The sequence below is a fragment of the Lactuca virosa genome, chromosome 4 (genome assembly GCF_052849685.1).
Source record: "Lactuca virosa cultivar CGN04683 chromosome 4, Lactuca_virosa_CGN04683_v6, whole genome shotgun sequence".
Lineage (NCBI taxonomy): Eukaryota > Viridiplantae > Streptophyta > Magnoliopsida > Asterales > Asteraceae > Lactuca > Lactuca virosa.
The window spans coordinates 394205192-394226231 of record NC_136429.1 but is presented as its reverse complement, the minus strand read 5'-3'; the positions used below and the strand labels follow the sequence as shown (position 1 = coordinate 394226231).

The following is a 21040-nucleotide window of genomic DNA, read 5'->3' as shown; positions in this document are numbered from 1 at the left end:
TAAGGTTTCCAGATCCGGTCGGCAACAGACCATAGATTCGAACAAATAATGGCATATATGGCAAAGATATAGCATTTAGCACATAAATGCATTTTAGGCATCTTTCCTAAAATATACTAGTGCTCGTGTCTAAAATATGGTAGACACTCATCTCACGATCATCACTTAGAATTCTAAGTTTAAGTCTAGAAATCCTACAAATTCCTAGTTCGCTTAAACTAATGATATGATACCAACTGTGACATCCCCATATTTCACGGTCAGAAAAGACCGATTTCGTTTATGCTTTTAAAATAAAATCAGAGTAATCTTTCAAAAGGTGTTGCGGAATTTGTCCCCAAAACAAAATATGATAAAAATTTATCAAAGCATTTCTTAAAGAAATGTATTTTCATTATATTACAAAACCTCGGGATGTCATGTTCCGATACAGACCAAAAGCATAAACAGTACGATATAGGCCTTACAACAGTTATTTACATCTACTGGCCTATAATCCAAAATCCCTCGTCATCATCCAACTAGGCACTGGTTCCACTACTTGTAATATAAAAAGTTGAGTGGGTCAGGCTTGGGAGCCTGGTGAGCATATAGGGTTTTCAACCCACAATAAATAAATTTATTAATTTCATCAATCAACAATAAATTTATTAATTTCATCAACCAACAATAACCCTGATTACCCGTTCCCGTTATCCTCACTTTACATCCCTAAACACCTATCATAAGGGACCTAGCCTAAGGATCAACATCGGGATGGACGTTACTGCTAAGGGGATTCCTCATCCATATATGTCCGTAAGGCAACAATGAGGGGATGGAGTACACCAGCGAACATATCGTTTACCAACACCTACAGGTGCTGAGCCTACTAGCGTTCCACTGGACTGTCTAGAAAGGTCTGTGGTCGTCATCTATACTCCGCTAGATGACAACAACAACAACATCGAGATCGAGGCCTCTCATCATTTTATCACACATCAACTATTTCATCTACCCATGTTTTACCCAACATATTTGTAGATAAAAATACATATGCAGTTTAAAACTTGTATAAAATATTCATTCAACACCCATCTCAAATAAACAAACAATATATATACACATAACACGTACTTTATAGAAAATACTTCATGTCTATGTGTAAGATGAAAGTGACTACACACTCACCTTATAAGACGGTGATTGGACAACACTTCGTCCATCAAAACAATCTTTTTCGATGAAACCGGGATGTTTTCTCAAAAACCGGGCTCTGCGGGGCAAAGTTTCGACTCGAAAAACTCTTTTCTCGGGATCTTCGGGCTCTCCGGGGCTTGCTTACGATGCTAGGATGATACTCTAGGCTTGGGGGTTTAGGATGGGCTAAAAGGGAGTAAAGAGTGAAAGAGAATGAAATTTTGTAACATTAACTCGGTTGGCTTCGGATCCTATTTATAGGAGACCGAAGCTCCTCATTACGCTGGCATAATTCCTTGTACGCGGGGCGTACTGCCTTGCAAGGCTCTTCGTTGGGTGTACGCTTTCGTACGTTTGGCGTACGAACGGATTATCTCGGACGCGTCAAGGCTACGAACACGTGTGCACCATGCGAAGGATTAGGCGACGTGGCCAATCTCGGACCGTGTACATGAGTACGTTGGGCGTTCTCCTGTGTGTTAGGCGTACTCCGATTTTTCAAACTTCAAAAATTCGTAACTTTCACATACGAGCTCTGTTTTTGACGTTCTTTATATCCACGCGTAGGTGAGACCGTGCTCTACAACTTTCATTCAGACTCTGTCGTCTAATTTTGACTTTATTTTTAAATTTATATTTTTAACAGGCCGGGACAGAAAAAGTCCGTTAAAATTTCATAACTTCTTCATCCGACGTCCGTTTTTGTCTGTCTTTTTACCGTTAAACTACTATCAACGAGCTTCGATTTTCGTTTAGATTGTGTCGGCTAAAAATCTTTCGATCTATAATTCGAATTCCAGCCTGCATACTGATATGCCAAATCTTAGAAAATTCATAACTTCCTCATACGAAGTCAGATTTGGACATTCTTTTTATACATGCTCTCGGTTTAACGTATACTACGACTTTTTATGCACGCTCTTGGTTTATTGATTTCTTTTCTTATTACCTAAGAAACTCCCCCTGGGTTTGTAGGTTTCTTTTCTCTTCAACCTTCGCTTTGTTCTTGGCTTCAACTTTTACCTTCAATGTCTTCACAACTTCAGGATGAACATATGAATCTTCATGAAAAACTTCATCTTTAGTAGTTGGACTTCCTTCTAAGAATTTAACTTTGAAAGCACATTGGGCTATGAGGCGCCTTGTAAAGATTCTTGAAAATCAGCACTTGTCGCTTTGAGAAACTTCAGAGATAATAACAGAGAGACCGACTCTTCTGGATCACTTCAGCAGGTACATAGATAGCAGCAAATTGATTGAGGAGGCTTCAATGCAATCTGTCACATAACTTCAAGTACAGCTTCACCTTGCTTCTGGGATTGAAAGATTTAGTATTGAAAGATAATCTTCACTTCTTGTTCCTTCGAATGAATGCTCTTTAACGATCACCGATGCGTCTTGAATAGCAACCATTGACTAAAAACTCCCTGTGGATCACAGAAAGAATCATAAAGACCTTTCTCACCACAGTTGTTCAAGAATGAATCCTAGGCTCAGGAAGAGACTTCTCGCAGTATTTGTGTGAACTCGGAGGAACGTACTACGATTTGTTGAGTATCGAAGAACTACTCGTGGCTAGTTTTGATGTTAGCCCCTGTATATCCTTGATCATAGATCTCAATACAATTATCAAGTTAACGAGTTAACTTGGCCCTTGGCGAGACGTTCAGCGATACCTGTTTCCCTGTTGGGTGAATCGCCCTGGTGCCGTGACAGTTCATAGGTAAAGAAAGCTGACAAGACCAATCTGACAATTTGTACCGTTTCAAACTTTCAATTCCTTAGATACGACAGTTCTTAAAAAGAAATTGTCTGACTGGCATTTTGTATAATGTCACACCAGGTATGAGCCATTATCCGTCAATTCATGGGTGAAATCTAGAACATATAAAATGTTCACCATCAATTCAGAAATAAATGGTTTTGGATTTTGGGTTTCACTTAGAGTCATGGTGACAACGACATCTAAGATCATAAACACAGACTTTTTGGCAACCGTCAGCCGAGTTGTTTTATACTCGAACCTCAAGGGGTACCGGTATGTGGAAATGATTTGATGGAGAAAATTTTAGATATGGGTGAAGAATGGTTGGGTGTTTCACATTGGTCATGGTGAAAATGACCTTTGATCATTAACATATGATGCGAAGACTCCTATTAGGATTGGTATATGTCTCAATATGGAAGAGTCTATCACTCGCACTTGAATTTTCCGTCAATTCCTTGTGAAAGTAGTGTGAAGTGAAATGACCCTCAATTCCTTTCCCATTTTCAGGTTTCTTCTCCTTGCTCAGAATATTTCGATACAATCTCCTTGAGTCTCATCTTCTCCTGAATTCACTTTTCAAGACAAATAAAATTTTGAGATAAACATAAAAAAATAAAAGTAAACTTAGCACACTAAGAAAATAAAAATAAAAGTAAAATACGCTCAAAATAAAAATAAAATATTTTTGGATTTTTGATTTTAATTAAAAAAAAGAAATAAAAACAGAAATAAACATATTTTTGTAATTTTTTTAAAATTTTAAAATTTTTGTTTTTTTTATTTTTTTAATTCTCCCCCTAAATTTGTACATATAAGAAAATATGAACAAATTTAACAAAAGAACATAAATAGAATACAAAATGTACAAAACAAAAACTTTTGGGATCAAAGTTGTCAAACAATTTAACTTGACCTTTATCACTAAGTCTCGTATCACTTCCCAAAATTACTTACAGGAGAGAAGACATTTTTTTGAATTTTTTTATTTTCTATTTTTAATTTTTAATTTTTTAATTTTTTTTAATTTCTCCCCCTTAAATTTGTGCATAAGGGAGAAAGGAAATAAAAGCGCAATTATAAACAAACAAAAATAAAAATTTTCTTTAAAAGAATCATTTAAATAAAACTCAAGAGTATCGAAAGAATTCAAACTGTAAGTCAGCAATTGAAGACTCATCCAGATGACTTGATAACAGCAAGCAAATGCAGCAACAAATTCAGTCTTAGCTGTGTTTCAATTCTGGAACAAAGTAAGCATATTTAGAATGCAACACGCCATTAAAACCGATCGCCAGTTGTGATCCTCTTCTTTCTTCCTTCCCCGCAAAGGACACATACCCTTAATTAAAGTTCTGAATGTTATATAGTTGAGATATGCCTCCTATCATGTGCTTGGAACAGCCACTATCAACAAACCGAAATCTAATGATATTTCTCCATGACTGCTCTAGCACAGAGTGCGGGATTAGTTGGTCTTTGGAACCCACTCCATTTTGAAGCTGGGTTGACCTTTCTCATCTACGTAAGGTACTCTCTCCCATGACATATCCTGTTTGTCAGACACAGAACATGAAGAAGAATTAGAATCATTAGATGATTTGGGAGTGTGAACCTTTGGTACTCATTTGTAGTTGGGTTTAACCCATTTCTTGTTTGATCGGATTTGATGCCTCAGCACAGAACATGAAGAAGAATTAGAATCATTAGATGATTTGGGAGTGTGAACCTTTGGTACCCATCTGTAGTTGGGTTTAACCCATTTCTTGTTTGATCGGATGGATGCCTCAGCACTTGCTTTAGAACTTGAAACTGATCGTCGAGATGACTTCGACCGAACCGATCTTTGTCTAACAGAACCATCTTTTGGATTTGGCTTCTTGTCAGACATTCCCTTCTTGTCCTTGGGAAGTTGATTCTTACCCTTTTTTGGCATTCCATTCACCATTGTTTGAATGTGACCTCGAAGGGTTTCTTTTGGAGGATCTCCCTCTAGGCACGTTCTGCCAACCTTGTCTGTAGTAAGGAACATACAAACGATGTGGGCAATTTCTGGTAATGTGACCAGGAGTTCCACAGTTAAAACAAGTCCGTCTTTTCATATAAATCAGATTGTGACTTGGTCCTTGTCCAACTGAAGTTCGTTTCGAAGAACTTCCACAAGAACAAGCACAAGAGCATTTGTTAGCTTGCTTGACAAAACTTTGTGGCTTGAATTTCTCAACAGCGGGAGTGTCATCATCACAAGCTTTTGAAAAACTTTTAGCAGACTCAGAATTGATTTTGTTCTGCTTACTCCCATCTTGCACCGCTTCTTTATCTGCACATGAAGTAGAAGCATTAGAATTGCTCACCTCGTCACAAGTTTTTTGAATCAGTTTCAGCAGAACATGAGTTATTTCTATTTTGCTAATACCCATCTTGCACTGTGACCTGCTTTGCACATGAGGTAGAAGCATTAGTATCATTCACCTCAATATTCTCAGTTGGACCAGATTGTTTAGTCTTAAATGAAGCTGGTACAAAAGTTTGGCCATACTGAGCAGGTATCTCTACCTCATTGGTTTCAAGTGGTGGGTATAGTTGTCATTGAAGGGAGGTGGAACACTGTGATACCCTAGACCCTTATTCTGATTATCCTTAAATTTTAATTGTTTTTCAATCATTGTCTCAACTTTCTTACTTGACACATCAAAATAATAGCAGACAGTTTAGTATTGTCCCGTTCTGGATCAAAGGATTAAAACCTTTGCCAAAGAGAGTTGCATGGTGTCATTACCCAACTTTGCATAGTAACGGAATCTTAGACTTTCAAACGAATAAAAGGATCAACCAAAATGAAGCTAGTAAGATCAACACGCCAACCCAAAGTATGTCCATAAGCATAGAGCAGAAAGAAACATTGTCTAAATACAAATAAAAACCTGGCATATTAAGACCAGACAGGGCCACTAATAAGAGAAAGTAAAGTTTACTATCACACCCATTCAGGGTACCACAACGGGAACAATGCCCCAAAACAAAAGACTATTCATCACTTGCCCAAGCCTCCATCCAGACCAGAAATCTTCGTAGCACTGCTGGTACCCGATATACCGCTATCATCATCTGCATACAACTTATGAAGGCCATTGAAATCCACAGAGCCCAATTTCCTCAGGTGGTATAATCATAAGAGATAAACGAGTCAATGGCATTCACCATTTCTCCGATGTGACTAGAAGTATTGCTAGTAGTGTTGGGATCGAAAGCTCCAATAACAATCTCCTTGCGAACACCTTCCCTACCAGATTCCTCGCCAATGGCAAAACACATATTTTTAGTTCGACCAATCCCCTACAAGAAATCATCTCTGTCTTTCTCATTGTCAAAACTAGCTCATCCCCTCTCCTTTCTCTATATTGAAGACTAGTGAAAGAAGTTGGTGGTTTTAAGTGTTTGTCCTTAAAGAATAAATTGTGTTTGGTGCTTAAAGGCTTAAGAAATACTTTTACAAGAGAAAACTAGTATTCTTAGTAATTCAAACTTGTTGGTGGATACATTATAGAAAAACTCCTCGTTGGGTTTGGCCGTCTACGTAAACTCCCTAATTGTCAAGTGGGATCAAGTCTGTAAAGGTTGTCATCTAAACATCATATGGTTGTTTTATAATCTTTCAAACTAATGTAATTGAATCCTTAGTGGTTTATTTTTTAAAATTGTCTTAAAATAATTGTTACCATTTTTCGTTATAAGAAAAAGGATCATTTTTAAGCTATCAAAACTCATCATTGTCTTCCCAAGTCACCTCCAAAGCAACTGAATAAGAAGTTGAGAAAAACTACTTTGGGAGAAGAATTGTAGAATGATGCTGAAGACAAAGAACCGATTGGCATCATCTTCAAAAAAGAATAAGATAGGAAGATAGAAAAAAAGGCTAATAAACTCTGAAAGAAAAGGTTGGATAACATGAAATAGATTCAAGTGAAAGTTCTTAGGAGAATCCATAAAAACCTACAAGTCAAACACAAACCCAACCCCAACCGCCTAACTCAAACCACTCAAACTCAACTACCGAATTATGAAATATAAATCCCTCAAATGCATACCCACTTACAAATTCGACCTTGCCATTAGCATCAACACTAAATCAACCTACCTAAGCAAGAGCAAGAGTATCCATTGAAACTATCCAAACTCTACCTACCTAAATAGCCTCTACCCAATCAATCACTTAAAATACTATAGCTACTATCGGAATTTCCACTTCTAATTCAAAAGGTAAAGACATATCATTTACTAAGCTTGTTGCTACCTATTCCATAAAGAAGATGGGCCCCACTATTCACCCTAAGGAAAGAGGAATATGATCATTTGTTTCCTAATTCAGTGAGGCCTATTGTACAGGAGCTTATTGTATAAGATCCTATTGTTCAAGAGCCTGGTGAGAATAAAGAAGAAGAATATTTTGATATTAAAGCTTACATTGATATTGAGTTGGAAGAAGTAAGATTGCTAGAACTTGAAGGAATTGTCAAATAGGAGTTTTATGATGCTTAGTTACTAAAACAGATGACTTATCAACAACTACCTGGGATTGGAAGTTCATCTAAGATCCTATTATAAAAATTATCAAATTATCCATAAAGCATGAGGAAAAAGAACTTTTCCTCCCATTACTAACATATAGGAGGATGGGCAAATCCATTTTATCAATCCCACAAGGTCACCAACATCCAGAGTCTAATTCTCAAACATGGGACATCCCATCAGAGGGAAGAAGAAAGGTACAAGAAATTCCTTAAAATATGTAGATTATATATGCAGAAACTATCAAGGATTTTGCTTCACTAGATCTTGAACTAAGATTATTCATTAAAGCACAAATTCATGTTCATGACTTGAAATTAGAAAACATGGAAAGATTGGAGAAAGGGATACTATTGGAAATACCTGAGAAAGTAGTAATATATTCTTACAAGAACATGAATATGTTTATGAGACCACGAAAGAAGCACTTGTTTCCAATCTCATTATTGGGCAAGGTGATTGAGATTTTGAAATAGTTTGATGATGATCTAAATGAACTAAGGGCTGAATATGTTATGTTGCTATAATAGTTCAATATTGTATGAAGATTGGTAATGGATTTGAAATACAAGATTGACTTCAAGTAAAGGAATTTAAGATTTGCAAGGGTTGTTGCATTTAGTGTTTGATGTTGCGTAGCAATGTTACTTTGCAAGTGCTTTGCAATGGTTTTGCAAGTATTAGTGTGGATGTTTGTTCTATGTGATATTGATACCACTTCATTGGGCATTACAACCTTCTTTCGGGTATTTTCAGTTATTCTTGATGATTAGGATAAGAAAATTTATGTTTTTTACACAGACACAAGATTGATAATGAGTTTTTTCCCATCTTTTTTGGTAGGACAAAAGCATACAATTATTTTTGTCTCATAGTCCAAAACAAGAAAGTACCAAACAAAAGAGTGGGGAATGTTGAAACTATACTTTTATACATAAAACCTCAACTATATCATGATAGATATACAAAACAGATCATACAAAAAGTTAGGGTCTAACCCGAGAAATAAAGAAACTTCAGGGGTCAAACTGAAAAAAAAATGGGAATTTACATGACTCAGAAAAGTATGAAAAAATAATTTAAATATCTCTTCTACATAATGGACAAGACCCATGTCTCACAAGCCATTTATCAATGCATGGTAGGTGGAACATATGATGACATTGTGGCAAACTTCTAACTGTTTCTCCAAGTTGAAAATCCTGTACAAATAAATATCAAGTACCAAATCCCCAATTAGAATTTCATCAATATTTATAAATCATGATATGCTTCAAACATTTGTTTTATATACATAGATGGCTTAATGAGTGTTTCTCTTTTGACTTAATGCATAAACAATGACTTAATAAAGAACACTAGAGAACTGAACTTTTCCCCATTAAGTCAAACTTTTTACTGATTCTCCCTCATTTTAGACTTCCATGTACCAAATTGTGCCATCATTTTTTTCATATATATTTATAAATATTTAATTCAAATAGCATTTTATCCTAATAAATATGAAAGAACTAGTTCAACTACCACCCTGCCTTACTTTAAAATGATTGTCTATAAACAATGCATGTTTCAAGCAACAACAAGCTAATTCTAATTGCTGAAAGCTTAAGTCTAAATTGAATTTGACACTTAATTAATTTAACAAAATATTATACTCCACCTTCCTCCTAAAAGAAAATTACAACATTTAAAGGAAACATATTGCACTTTTTTCAACATCTTGTATATGCAAATGACATAAATGCCCTCATCCTAAGTCTAAAATTAGGAATGATGATATTACCTGTAGGCATACAGAGCAAGAGACTCTCTCTCCTGAATCATCCACATCATTATCACTTGTAATTGCAATTTTGGGTATTTTTTCAAGAGAATATTCAGGCAACCCTTTAGAACCTCCAATGTCAAATATGCTATGAAGCTCATCAAATCCAGTCTCAATAGCTCCCATCTAAGTTAACACAAAATGGGTCATCAACAATGAGAAAGTTTGTTTTATAAAATGCCAAAAATAGAAATATACTTTCATTTATTTATGTATAATAGCATCCTATTTCCATTTCTTTCCATTTTCCAATACAATTATAGCCATGAAAATTGCTTTGAATTGGATAAGCATTGCTATAAATGAGTAGAAGTTTCAAAGTACAATATTGTAATAGGGAGAAATAGAAGTAGAATACTATAATAACAAAATTAATTAAAAAAAAATTATGTTGCTATATACAAAGAATAAATGAATTGGAATTATCAGATTTTAAAGAATTTACCTGACTTTGAACTGCACTTAACATGGCTGGACCAATACGTTCACGAACAAGCCTACCACTTAACAAGCTTACAATCACATCAATCTGTGACAATTTTTAGCAAAAATGGATTAGCATTTGTAAAACTGAACAAAATTCAAAGGATCATTTTCTTGAAAAATACTGTTGTATTTCAAGAAAGTGAGAGAAAACAGCCAATTAATCAAGAAGTTGTAAAAACAACCCTTTTTAAGCACCCCTAAACTTTATTTTCTTAAAAGAAATTAGCTTTCTTTACGATGTATTGATGAAAAGTTTGAATCTTTGAAACAACTTTGTGATTTATTTCTTCAACATTGTTGATATCTTTGGAAGAAAAGGAAGTTTCTACCAATGGAATTCGATAAAGATACCACCATGGAACCAAACATATGAAGGTTAGAAAAGTAAAATTGCTCACCAAGTATAGAAGACAACCAATCCCAGATTCATCTGATTTCCACAAAACAAGTGAAGATTCAAAGACTTCAATGGAAAAAACAGCACCTGAAATGGCTCCAACTGCAGCTCCCCTCACAAATCCACTCTCTGTTTCTTGACCTATCAAGGCCCCAGTTAGGGCTCCTAATAAAGTTCCAACTGCAATATATATCAACATTTAAGTCATATACTCATATTAGATTTTTATAAGAAGAAGATGATGAAGTTCCTTTGTTTATAAAAAAAATAAAGTGGTCTTCATATGTTTACACTTTTTTCAAAACAAAAAGATTTCTTGAAACTTTATCAAGTTAATTATAAAAATGGTCTTTGCTGATATAACTCATATCAAGTAAAATCGAAAAGAAAGGAGGGAATTGACATGATTTGGATAAGATTGATTAGCTTTTTATCCAAATATGTAAAAAAGTAAAGATGGCTGAAGCTTTTTTTTTTATATATATATATGTTGCTTTATCTTAATCTTGCTTCACGTTTTACATATACATCATAATTCATCAATTTCTTTAGCAACAGCAACCATAAACATGCTAGTTGAATGAAATTTTGATAATTAGAGATGAAATCAAAAGGGAACCTAGAAGGGTACTACCCGCTAACCCTAACATAACAAATTGAGAAGCAAATTCGGATGAATTTGGGAATTTAGATACAAAAACAAGAAATCCCTTTTCCTATTACGGAAAACCCACATGAAAAAACTTATAAATATCAACAACAGAAATCCAATTTCGACAAATTAAGATACAAAATTGGGATAAAACAAGAGAAAGGAACACAAACCTAATGCAAAGAAGAAGGTGAAAATTGCAGAGAAGACATTCCCAATAATCACAGGAACTGCAGGGGTGAAGAAATCTTTGACTCTGAGAAACGAATTGGCGAATGAAAAAGAAGAAATGTTTGAAGATAAAGGCGAAGAATGAGAAGGGTATGAGTAGAAGGCCATTATTAACGAATTGTACACAAGATTTCTTGAAAAATGTGTTTGATGTTAAATAGAAGACGCGGAAAGGAAAAGATCGATACTTCGTCGTTAAGAGAGAAAGAAACCCAATGGAAATAACCAGCCAACAAGCATTTATAGCTTTGCGACTTTCTTGTGGATCATCAACAAGGAGAAATTTTAGTAATCTCGGACATGTAAATTCTTTTTGGATATGGAGACTCTTTATGGACACCAAGTTGAATTATTTTAAAAGATATTATCTTTTGATATTGTATTTGCTGTTTTATGAAAAATTTAAAACTTCCTATATATAGAAAAGATGTAAAAAGAGAGATTAGAGAAATATCTCTTATGTAGAACATTTTATTTCAAACTTATAAAATAATTAGAACAAAATCTCATGTATTATGATTTTAAAAACCATTTGTTTAATATACTTGTTCATGTTTTTATTAAATGTTTTATGAGGTTTTTACTTTTATTTTGTTGTACAAAACTACAAATAACAACATGTTAAATTATTATTTTTTTTCTTAACATAGACAATTTTTTTGTTGGTTCCTAAACTATTTACTCTTTTTTAATCCGATTTATTTTTCCTGGTAAAATTTCGTTTGAGACCAAAAAGATTTTGTAAGAAAGAATGATACGTTTCTCAGTAACATATTTACGAATATAAAAAAAATTAAAAATAAATATTTATTAGTATTTCATAACTTTTTATTTCAAAAAAATAAAAAATAAAAATCATTGTGGTTAATGTGTAAGATTATATATATATATATATATATATATATATATATATATATATATATATATATATATATATATATATATATATTAGGGAAATCTGCAGAAAAGTCCTAAAATTTTACCCTAATTTACGAAAAATTCTCAAACTAAATTTTGTTTACGAAAAAGCATGAATTACCGGTAAAAATGGCGATTTGACCCCTTTTTTCCGGTTTACCGGTTTTATTACTTACCTGTTTCACTAAAGTTCCATTATTTTACCCTAATTTGCGAATAAGTCCCAAAATAAAATTTACTAATGATTTGACCATTTTCTCTATGTAACATACATTTTATCGGTATCATTGCTGACCCGGACGCCTAGTCATTAAATGAGATGATGAGATGGATATGTTGAGTTATATAATGTTATGTTTAGTTTGTTCAAAACCTTAGAGATTTCTTCACCAGTTACTTTTTAATCCATGAATTTAAAGGCTCTTGTGTTTTGGTTTGTTCAAAAAAAATACGACCGATGGCAAAACCTTTACTTAGTTCTAATAAAAATATTAGGCATGATATATTTTTATAAGTAATATTATATTTTTTTCTTCATTTTTTTCTATCTTGTTTAATTATTTATTCATTTTTTTGGGGTCTAAAATATGGCCAAAACACATCTCCATATCTCACAAAATCTTATTGTCACACATGAACTCTACCTATTTTAACCTTATTATATTTACGTTTTAGACTCTAAATGTAATTATAAATGATTTTGTATCTTTACGTATTGTTAATTTGTTTGTAATTCATAATTTTGACTTAAAATAAATAAAAACTAATAAGACCCACTTTGTGTATTTACTTCCTTCTAAAGAAAAGTTTACTTCCTTTATAACATTCACATGTTACATGACATAACCATTCAAACCCGTTGTTCTACTTTATGTTACAAGATAAGTGAGGATGGGTTTGTCAAGAATATTAGTGGGTGTTGAGTCATGTATTTTAAAAAGGATTATAAATATCAACTATATATTAAAATATTTTATATTCCTTAAAAAGACTTAAAATAGGTGGACCAGCGCTATCATTGAAATCCCTCATATCTTCGCTAAATATCATAGCCTGTTCAACACTAGTCAATCTGTAATCTGTGGGTCTCGAGTTCGCACCATAATAAAATGGAGTGTTCAAATGAATTTTAGTAGATGCAATGAGGTGCTTTGATGATTTGGTGATGTGTTTTTAACTTTTTTATGGACTACGTTTCATTTAAAAGTAAATGTATCGATATCGATAATGTTAAGTTCTCTCTCGTAGCATCATTGGTGCAATTTGAGAGTTATATATGATGTTTTCTAAACTTACCGATACGGTGTTATCGATTCAAGCTACACAGTTTTTTGCCTAAACTTGCCGATTATTAGAAGTCCCCGACTTTTAATTCAGGGATCTTCGTCTAGTTTTTCTCCCTTGAATAGTGTATCGGTGTTCTTGTTTTACTTCATTTGTACTCTTGTCATTTTGTGGAGTTGTACATTTTTTTGCCAGTGAAAACTGGAAAGGATGATTTCATATGCGGCTTGTGCAAGTCTCGATCTCTATCATGATACCATATCACATAAAATAGATTACAAATGGCAAACAAATAAACAAAACAGGGTCCAGCCTAAGAGAAGAAGGCTGAGCAAGCAAAACAAAAGAGAACATTACAAGATATTAAAATGGCAACAAATCCAATCGGCCCAATTACAATTACTCAAATTGCCCCTGACACTACAAGAAAAACGACCATTAGGGACGGCATTATTTGCGGCGACATATGGCATTTGGGACGACACCAAACAAACGCGGGAATGTCGTCGCTATTGGTGAGGCGTCGCCGCTAATAGTGTTGTCCCTAATGATAGAAATCGGCGATCCGACGAGCGTACGTTACACTCAATCGTGGCCATACATTTCCCACAAGATCCAACGGTCAAGATTGTTTCTGACACGGTTATGAGGGACGACGCCTTTTGGGGCGACCGCTATTACTAGCGACCCATGTCACACTCTTAAGAAGCATTCTTGGCCCTACGATATTGAGCAGATCCGACGGTCAAAAATCACCAGAAAATGGCGCCTTGAATTCCCTCCAACTTGTCGCCCCAATTGCCACCATGTCACCGCTAAAGGGTTGGCCCCCTTTACCCCCTTATCGTGTCTCAGAACAGGTGACAGCCAACTTCACTCCTTCTTTTCGGCGATTTTTCGGCGAAGACCATCGCAACCGACCCTCCCATCGATTTCTGTCGGCGACCACCACCACAAAGCCTCTCCTTTCTCCTTTTCTCTTCACTCCTCCTCTCCCCCACTTTGGCCCACGTTGTGATACGGTTTCCGGCGAGAAAACTTCGATTTTCCGGCACCTGCAGCAACGATACGTGCTCCCTTCCCTCCTTTCTCTTTCAATTTCTTTTCTGGAACGAATTTGTGTGGTAATTTTGGATTTTGGTGTGATTTTGGTGGTTTCACAGCCTCTTCTCCGGTGACACCACCTCTTCTCCGGCGACCTCGACCACATCACCACCACCAAATCGATTTCCAGGTTTGTTTTCTTTATTTTTCTGTTTTTAAAAAAATGTATATGTATGTAAAAAAAATGTATATGTGTGGATATGTATGTAAAAATGTATGTATATGTTTGTATATGTATGTAAAAATGTGTATGTATTTGTATTTGTATGTGAAATGTATATGTATGTGTATTTGATGTTATAATGTGAAATGTATATGTATGTGTATTTGATGTTATAATGTGAAATGTATATGATTGTATAATTGGAAAAAAAAGATGTTATAATACACAATGTCTTTTAAAGTACTATACTATAATTTAAAAAAACAAAATAACTAAGATGCTATAAATAAAAATAAATATGAAATTGTACAATGTCGTAATAGAAAAATAAAAATAAAAATAAGTCGGTATGTGTATATCTATAAAATATATGTGTGTACATGTGTATTTGGTATTTGGTATGTCTATATGTATAAAATATATGTGTATATGTGTATTTGATATTTGGTATGGGTAATAGGCTGCGTTATTCGTTTATATTTCTCATCTCTTTTATCTATACAATAACCTTTATTTCACTTGGATGCATTTACTTTTGTTAAGACATGTGTATTCACAACAAGAAATATAACGTTTAGGGACGACATTATTAGCTTGTGTATATGTGTATTTTAATGTAAAATGTTATGATTGACAATGTTAATTCAAAAAACAACTCTCACTTGTGTCATAATTTTTCATATTGTATGTGTGTGTGTGTGTTATAAATTTTCAGGATGTCATTTTTTTGGGTTGCATTGGTTCATCTCATGGCTGCTCTGATGGGCCATGGAGGTGATGGTGGTGACGAGCCACCACATCCGTTCGGTGGAGATTTTGGTGTTCACCAGATCGATGGTAATTAAGATTTATTCTAATTCATTGTATTTCATATTGTATGTATATAAAAAACTATATTGGCTAATATTTTTTTTTGCAGCTGTACCTCCCAGACGAAGAGGCATGACAGTAAACAAGAAAATGCATCGACTATATGAAGCAAATGACAGATAGCCTCTAAAAATAATATTTGACAGAAATACTTTTGTGCCGATTGGGGATGTATACGAATGCTTCATTCGGGAGGTTGGAAGTTATATCTGGCGCAACATAGCTTTGGATAAGAACACCCGGAAAGAAGTTCCTGAAGCCGATCGGAATGGCATGTTTACATATCTTTCGGTAAATTATTTATAAAGTTATATTTAACAAGTTTAATTTTGATTTATTTTTAACTTATCTATTTTTTGTAGACATATTTTGATTTTCAAGCCATTTCAAATGATCCCGATGCTAGAATTTTATGGGCATCACTGAACCATAGGATATGTCACCGGTATAGAGGCCGCAAAAATAGGGCAAAAGATAAATTTATAGATATGCTAGAGGGTGCGAAGGCAGCAAGGGCTCGAACCCCCCCCCCCTCCCCGGGTATGGATTCAGCGCGTTGGAGTGCTACCATTGACTACTTCTTAACCGATACGCATTGTAAACGATCCAATGTAAACAAAGAATGCCGGAAGAAGCAAGTAGTTAAGAATCGTTGAAGGACGTGCAGCTACGGTAGTGCTTCTTTCAAAAATGTAAGTTACATTAATGTTTATTCAATTATAATATATTTTTTAATGTTTATTTAAGTATAACATATTTTTAATGTTAAATAGAATTTGAATAAACTTGAAGTATTTCACCGTGCACATGTTAATAAACAAGGGGGATTCGTTGACCCGTTAGTTGAAGAACAATATGTAAGTTATTATTACTTAAAAATGAAGCAGAATGTTGTTTTTTTGTGTTTGTTTTGAAGTATATTGACAATCTTCGTGAAATGCAAAATGCTTTAGTTATTGAGGTTGCTTTACAAACTCCACACATAGCCGACTCCGGTAGTGATCCGAACTTCATTGATTGGATAACCTTATTTGAGAAGGTGTTAGGTGCTTGAAGGGGACATGTGAGAGGCATCGGGCCTAAGCCTTCCGTAGCGGGTACAAGTGCTCCCACCCAGTGGCAGTTACAGTCACAAACACCGCAACCAACACAGGTACTTATTAATTTGTTGTGAATGTTGTTGTTTGATAGTTTGGTAGTTTGTTAGTTTGTTAAATTGTTATGAATTTGGTAGTTCGTTAAATTGTTAAGGACTTAATGTGTTTGGGACTTAATTGTTAAGTAATAATAATTTGTTTTTATAGTTTGATATATTTGAACTTATATTCTTACTTTTTTAGGATGTGGTTGTTAACGCTTTTCTCCAAAACCCGACGTTTGTGACAGCAATTGGAGATATTATCCGCTCATTTAGCAAGCAAGTCGACAATGCGACCAACAACGACGAGGAAAACGATGATGGGGAAGACGATAAGTACATATTGTTTTATGTTATGAATGATGTTATTATGGATTTAGATGTTATTATGGATTTATTAGAGTATGGACTAGATCGACTACTATTTCATGTTTCGACTATTATTTCATGTTTGTTAGATTGTTTATGTATTGTGATATACTTTGTGTATGTTATTTGATGTTTTATGTAATCATATTTTTAAATTATAAGTTTTATAATTTTATAAATTCTGCATTTTTATAATATAAACTAATATAAAATATAAATTTTATTTAAAAAAAACAGGCATTAGTGGCGACACCTTTAGGGACGATCTTGAGCATTAGCGACGACACATCCCACCGGAATATTTGGCCGGAGTAACACTGGCCGTGACAGGAATATCATTAGGGACAACACCTTTAGGGACGACCCCCGGTATTAGCGACGACATGTATTAGGGACGACGCCTTTAGGGACGACTTTTGAGTATTAGCTACGAGGTATTTGCGGTGACCCAATTGAGATGAAATGTCGTCCCTAATACCTTTAGGGTGACTTTTTTTGACTATTTCCGACGCTTTGTGTCGTCCATAAAGGTGCCTTTTCTTGTTGTGTGAATTTGATCCAATTGAACGTCATTGTAATAATGCAATTCGCCGTTACCACATGAGATGTGTGTTTCTTATTGTAAACCATGTCGTTCCTTGCCTTCCATATGAACCAAAAGAAACCATAAATGATTTTAACAAAGACTTTCCTTTTTTTGGGCACCTTCCCCAATTGGCTGCAAAGTCAACCAAATCCTTAATAGAACTGAAATTAGGAAGTGGGGTAGCACACCACTTGAAGATCCAAACAATAATATCACGCGCCAAAACGACATCCCACCAAGCTATGGTCGATAGTGTCGTCCCCTGTGGAGCAAAACGAGCAGGAAGTTGGGAAATTGATTCCACATCAGACAAGATTGAAAGCAATCGGGATCCGATCTAAACAGGCACACTAAACAAACATAATGACCTTAAGAGGCACTTTTTTCAACCAGATCATCGGATTAGGGGATATACACATGAGAAATGAGTCGATAATTACCTGTATATCGTGCACATAGTAGATTCCATCAGCCGCTAGTCTAGAAATCCAAGAATCAGGCACTGAAGAATGATTGTGACTCGTGAGAATATTCCGAATCTGATCCCATTCGAGGAGCTCATCAGGGGACCGGGGTCTTCGCTTCCAACACCAATTAAGGCCATGATCAGTGACTCTATCAGCAACCGGACATGTCTTTTTGGATTCAAGATTTGCGAGAAGAGGAAAACGAGAAGCAAAATATTCCCCCCTAAACCAGTTATCCAACCAAAAAATTGTCTTGTCCCCGAAACCCACCTTGCAAGAGATGATCTTAGAATAGTCGATAGAAAGCCCGTCCAACACATCTAGCACCTTGACTATGTGGCACCAAACACCCAGGAAAGATTTTTTAGCAAGCTTACTGAGCGGTTTTTTTAGTACATTATGGATGCTTCCAACGACTTTGCACCAAAGGGCAGAATTGTCCGTTTTAAGGCGCCAAATCCACTTGAACATGAGATCAATATTGATGCTTTTCATTGACCCGATACCAAGCCCCCCTTAATCTTTATTAGCGAGAATTACCTTCCACTTTACCCAGTTGCTTTTATTTTTGTCCTCACAACCGCCCCACAAAAACCTTCTTCTGATCTTTTTAATTTCATTTAGTATAGCAACAGGTGCTTTAAATAAAGAAAAATAATAAAGCGTCATGCTTCCAAGCACCGAATTGGTAAGCGTGAGCCTCCCTCCGATATATAAAGACTTCGATTTCCAAGTAGACAACTTACCATGGATTCTCTCAATAATAGGTTTCCAATTGCGCTTATAGGTCATGTTGGCGCCCATCGGGACCCCGAGATAAACAAAAGGAAGGGAGGCCGCTTCACAGCCTAGAACACGGGCACGGTTGCTGATCTCAGTTTTATGCACCCCCACACCAGACACCTTAGATTTATGAAAATTGACCTTTAGACCTAAAACAACATGGAAATATTTCAAGATACGAGCCAAATTTGAGAAGTTCAAATTCAACCAATCACCCATAAAGATGGCGTCATCCTCGTTGAAGAGGTGGGAGATAATAGGGACGCTATTAGGGGTTTGGATTCCCGTGAAAAGTAAGGACTGACACGCTGATCTCATGGCCGCATTCAACCCCTCCATGGCCATGATGAAGAGAAACGAAGAGAGTGGGTCTCCTTGTCTAACTCCTTTGGAGATGGAAAATTCTTTTGTAGAGGATCTATTTATGAGCACTGAGGCACGCGCGGAGGCAAGGAAACCTCTTATCCAAAATCTCCATCTATGACTGAACCCTATTTAAGCCATCATATGATAAAGGTAATGTCAATTTAAGGAGTCGAAGGCCTTGTCGAATTCCACTTTAAAGAGAAAGAGTCTTCTCTTATATTTTTTCTCCCATGAACAAATTTCATTGACGATCATAGGACCATAAAGGATGTTGCGCCCTTCTATGAAACCGATTTGGACCTTGTCCACCACTTGGCTGATGACTCCTTTTAACCGGTTAGCAAGTGCCTTGACGATGATTTTGTAGAGACATCTGGAAAGACTGATAAAACGGTAAGCGTTTAGGGTGAGGGGGTCTTTGGTTTTGGGGATAAGGGTAATGAAATTGGAGCTACAACCCTTAGCAATGTGTCCGCTCTTTTCAAAGTACTTAACAAAGCGCATAATGTCATCTTGCAATAAATCCCAGTACTTCTTGATGAATTTAAATGTGAATCCATCCGGTTCAGGTACTTTTTCTCCACCACAGTCCCAAACAGCCCCCTTAATGTTGAATTGTTCTTTTCATTCTTATTAAAATATATTCATACCAAGCAATGTTGAGTTCCACTCTCTCTCCCACTCTTATATCGTAAGGTGAGAGATTCTTAATTAATGCACTCAAGGTCCAAAATATGGAGCTCCTGCAGGGTTGAATGTGACTTAGTAGACCATAAAACTTGAAATCGGTTAAAAGGAAAGTTAGTCGTATCCCAAGAAGTATCTTAGGAATATGCTCCAACAATAAAGTTCTCATTGAGTCGGTGTGAGTAAAAATGAAAGTGTTATAAAGATAATCTAAAGAGACATTAAGCTGTTGATTGTTTTTTCGAAGCGTAATGGTTAAAGTCTGCGGACCACATCTGCAACCCTCTGCAGTAAAAGAGGTGGACCAAACGGCTGCAACCTATAATAAGAAGTCTGTTTGTTTTTTAATTGTTGTAGACTGCTGCAATAAACTGTAATTAACTATACAATAGTTAAAAATAAATTTAAGTAAAAAAATTTATTTATTTTAATTATATGTAAATCAAATATAAAGATCATTGTGATGATATGATTTTTAAAGAGGTTTATATAAAAGAATCAAACATAATATTTGCTAACTAACAATAAATAAAATTGTTAATTTAGCTACAAACATTTTCATTTTTGTTAAAATTTTGAAGACAATGATTATTTTTCTGGTAAACTTCAATAAATTTGGTAATTTTAATGATTAACTTTATAATTTGTTAATATTTGGTTATAGACAATATAACACAAAAAATATTTATATGAAATTTACCAAACGGTTTTGAAATTATTTGAAATTATATAAAATATACTCCAATTGTTTACATATTCTTCAAATATTATTAAAATAATAAACATGTTATTGAAAAAAAAATTAAAACAAATCTAAGTTGAATAATCTAACTTAAAGTAACTAAGAAGTGGTTAGAAGAGGATGGTCTAGTGGTGTGTCACGCAGCACACTCGCAATAATTTTTAAGTTAGAAGTATTCCAAAAAACAAACAGTTGCGAAAGGCCAAGTGTTGCGCGTGTGCTGCGCGGTGCAACAAGAAGTTGTCAGAAGTGGTTTTTCTGAAAAAACATACAACACCTAACCCTTTGTGAGGAATAAATCCTTTATATTTATAGGGTTTGTATGTGTGATTGTTGTTACAGGGATTAGTGGTGCCAGGTTCGTACCTAACAAGTAGTAGGATTGATTGTTTCATTGTCGAGCGCATGCTTCTTCTGGTAAAGCCAAACATATGTATGGTAGACAAGTGCTCTAACATC

The 21040-nt window shown here is 35.0% G+C and overlaps 1 protein-coding gene across 1 annotated transcript; it reads right to left on the bottom strand.

Moving 5' to 3' along the window:
* Nucleotides 1-8425: 8425 nt before the first annotated feature.
* On the bottom strand, nucleotides 8426-11421 carry LOC145108829 (NEP1-interacting protein-like 1). Its single transcript, XM_079045920.1, has 5 exons — nucleotides 11047-11421; nucleotides 10223-10401; nucleotides 9784-9867; nucleotides 9297-9464; nucleotides 8426-8715 (listed from the first exon to the last, which is right to left on the bottom strand). Exons 1-5 carry the CDS (start codon nucleotides 11210-11212, stop codon nucleotides 8593-8595), a joined length of 720 nt encoding a protein of 239 aa, XP_078902046.1. The 5' UTR covers nucleotides 11213-11421; the 3' UTR covers nucleotides 8426-8592.
* Between the last annotated feature and the right edge of the window lie 9619 nt (nucleotides 11422-21040).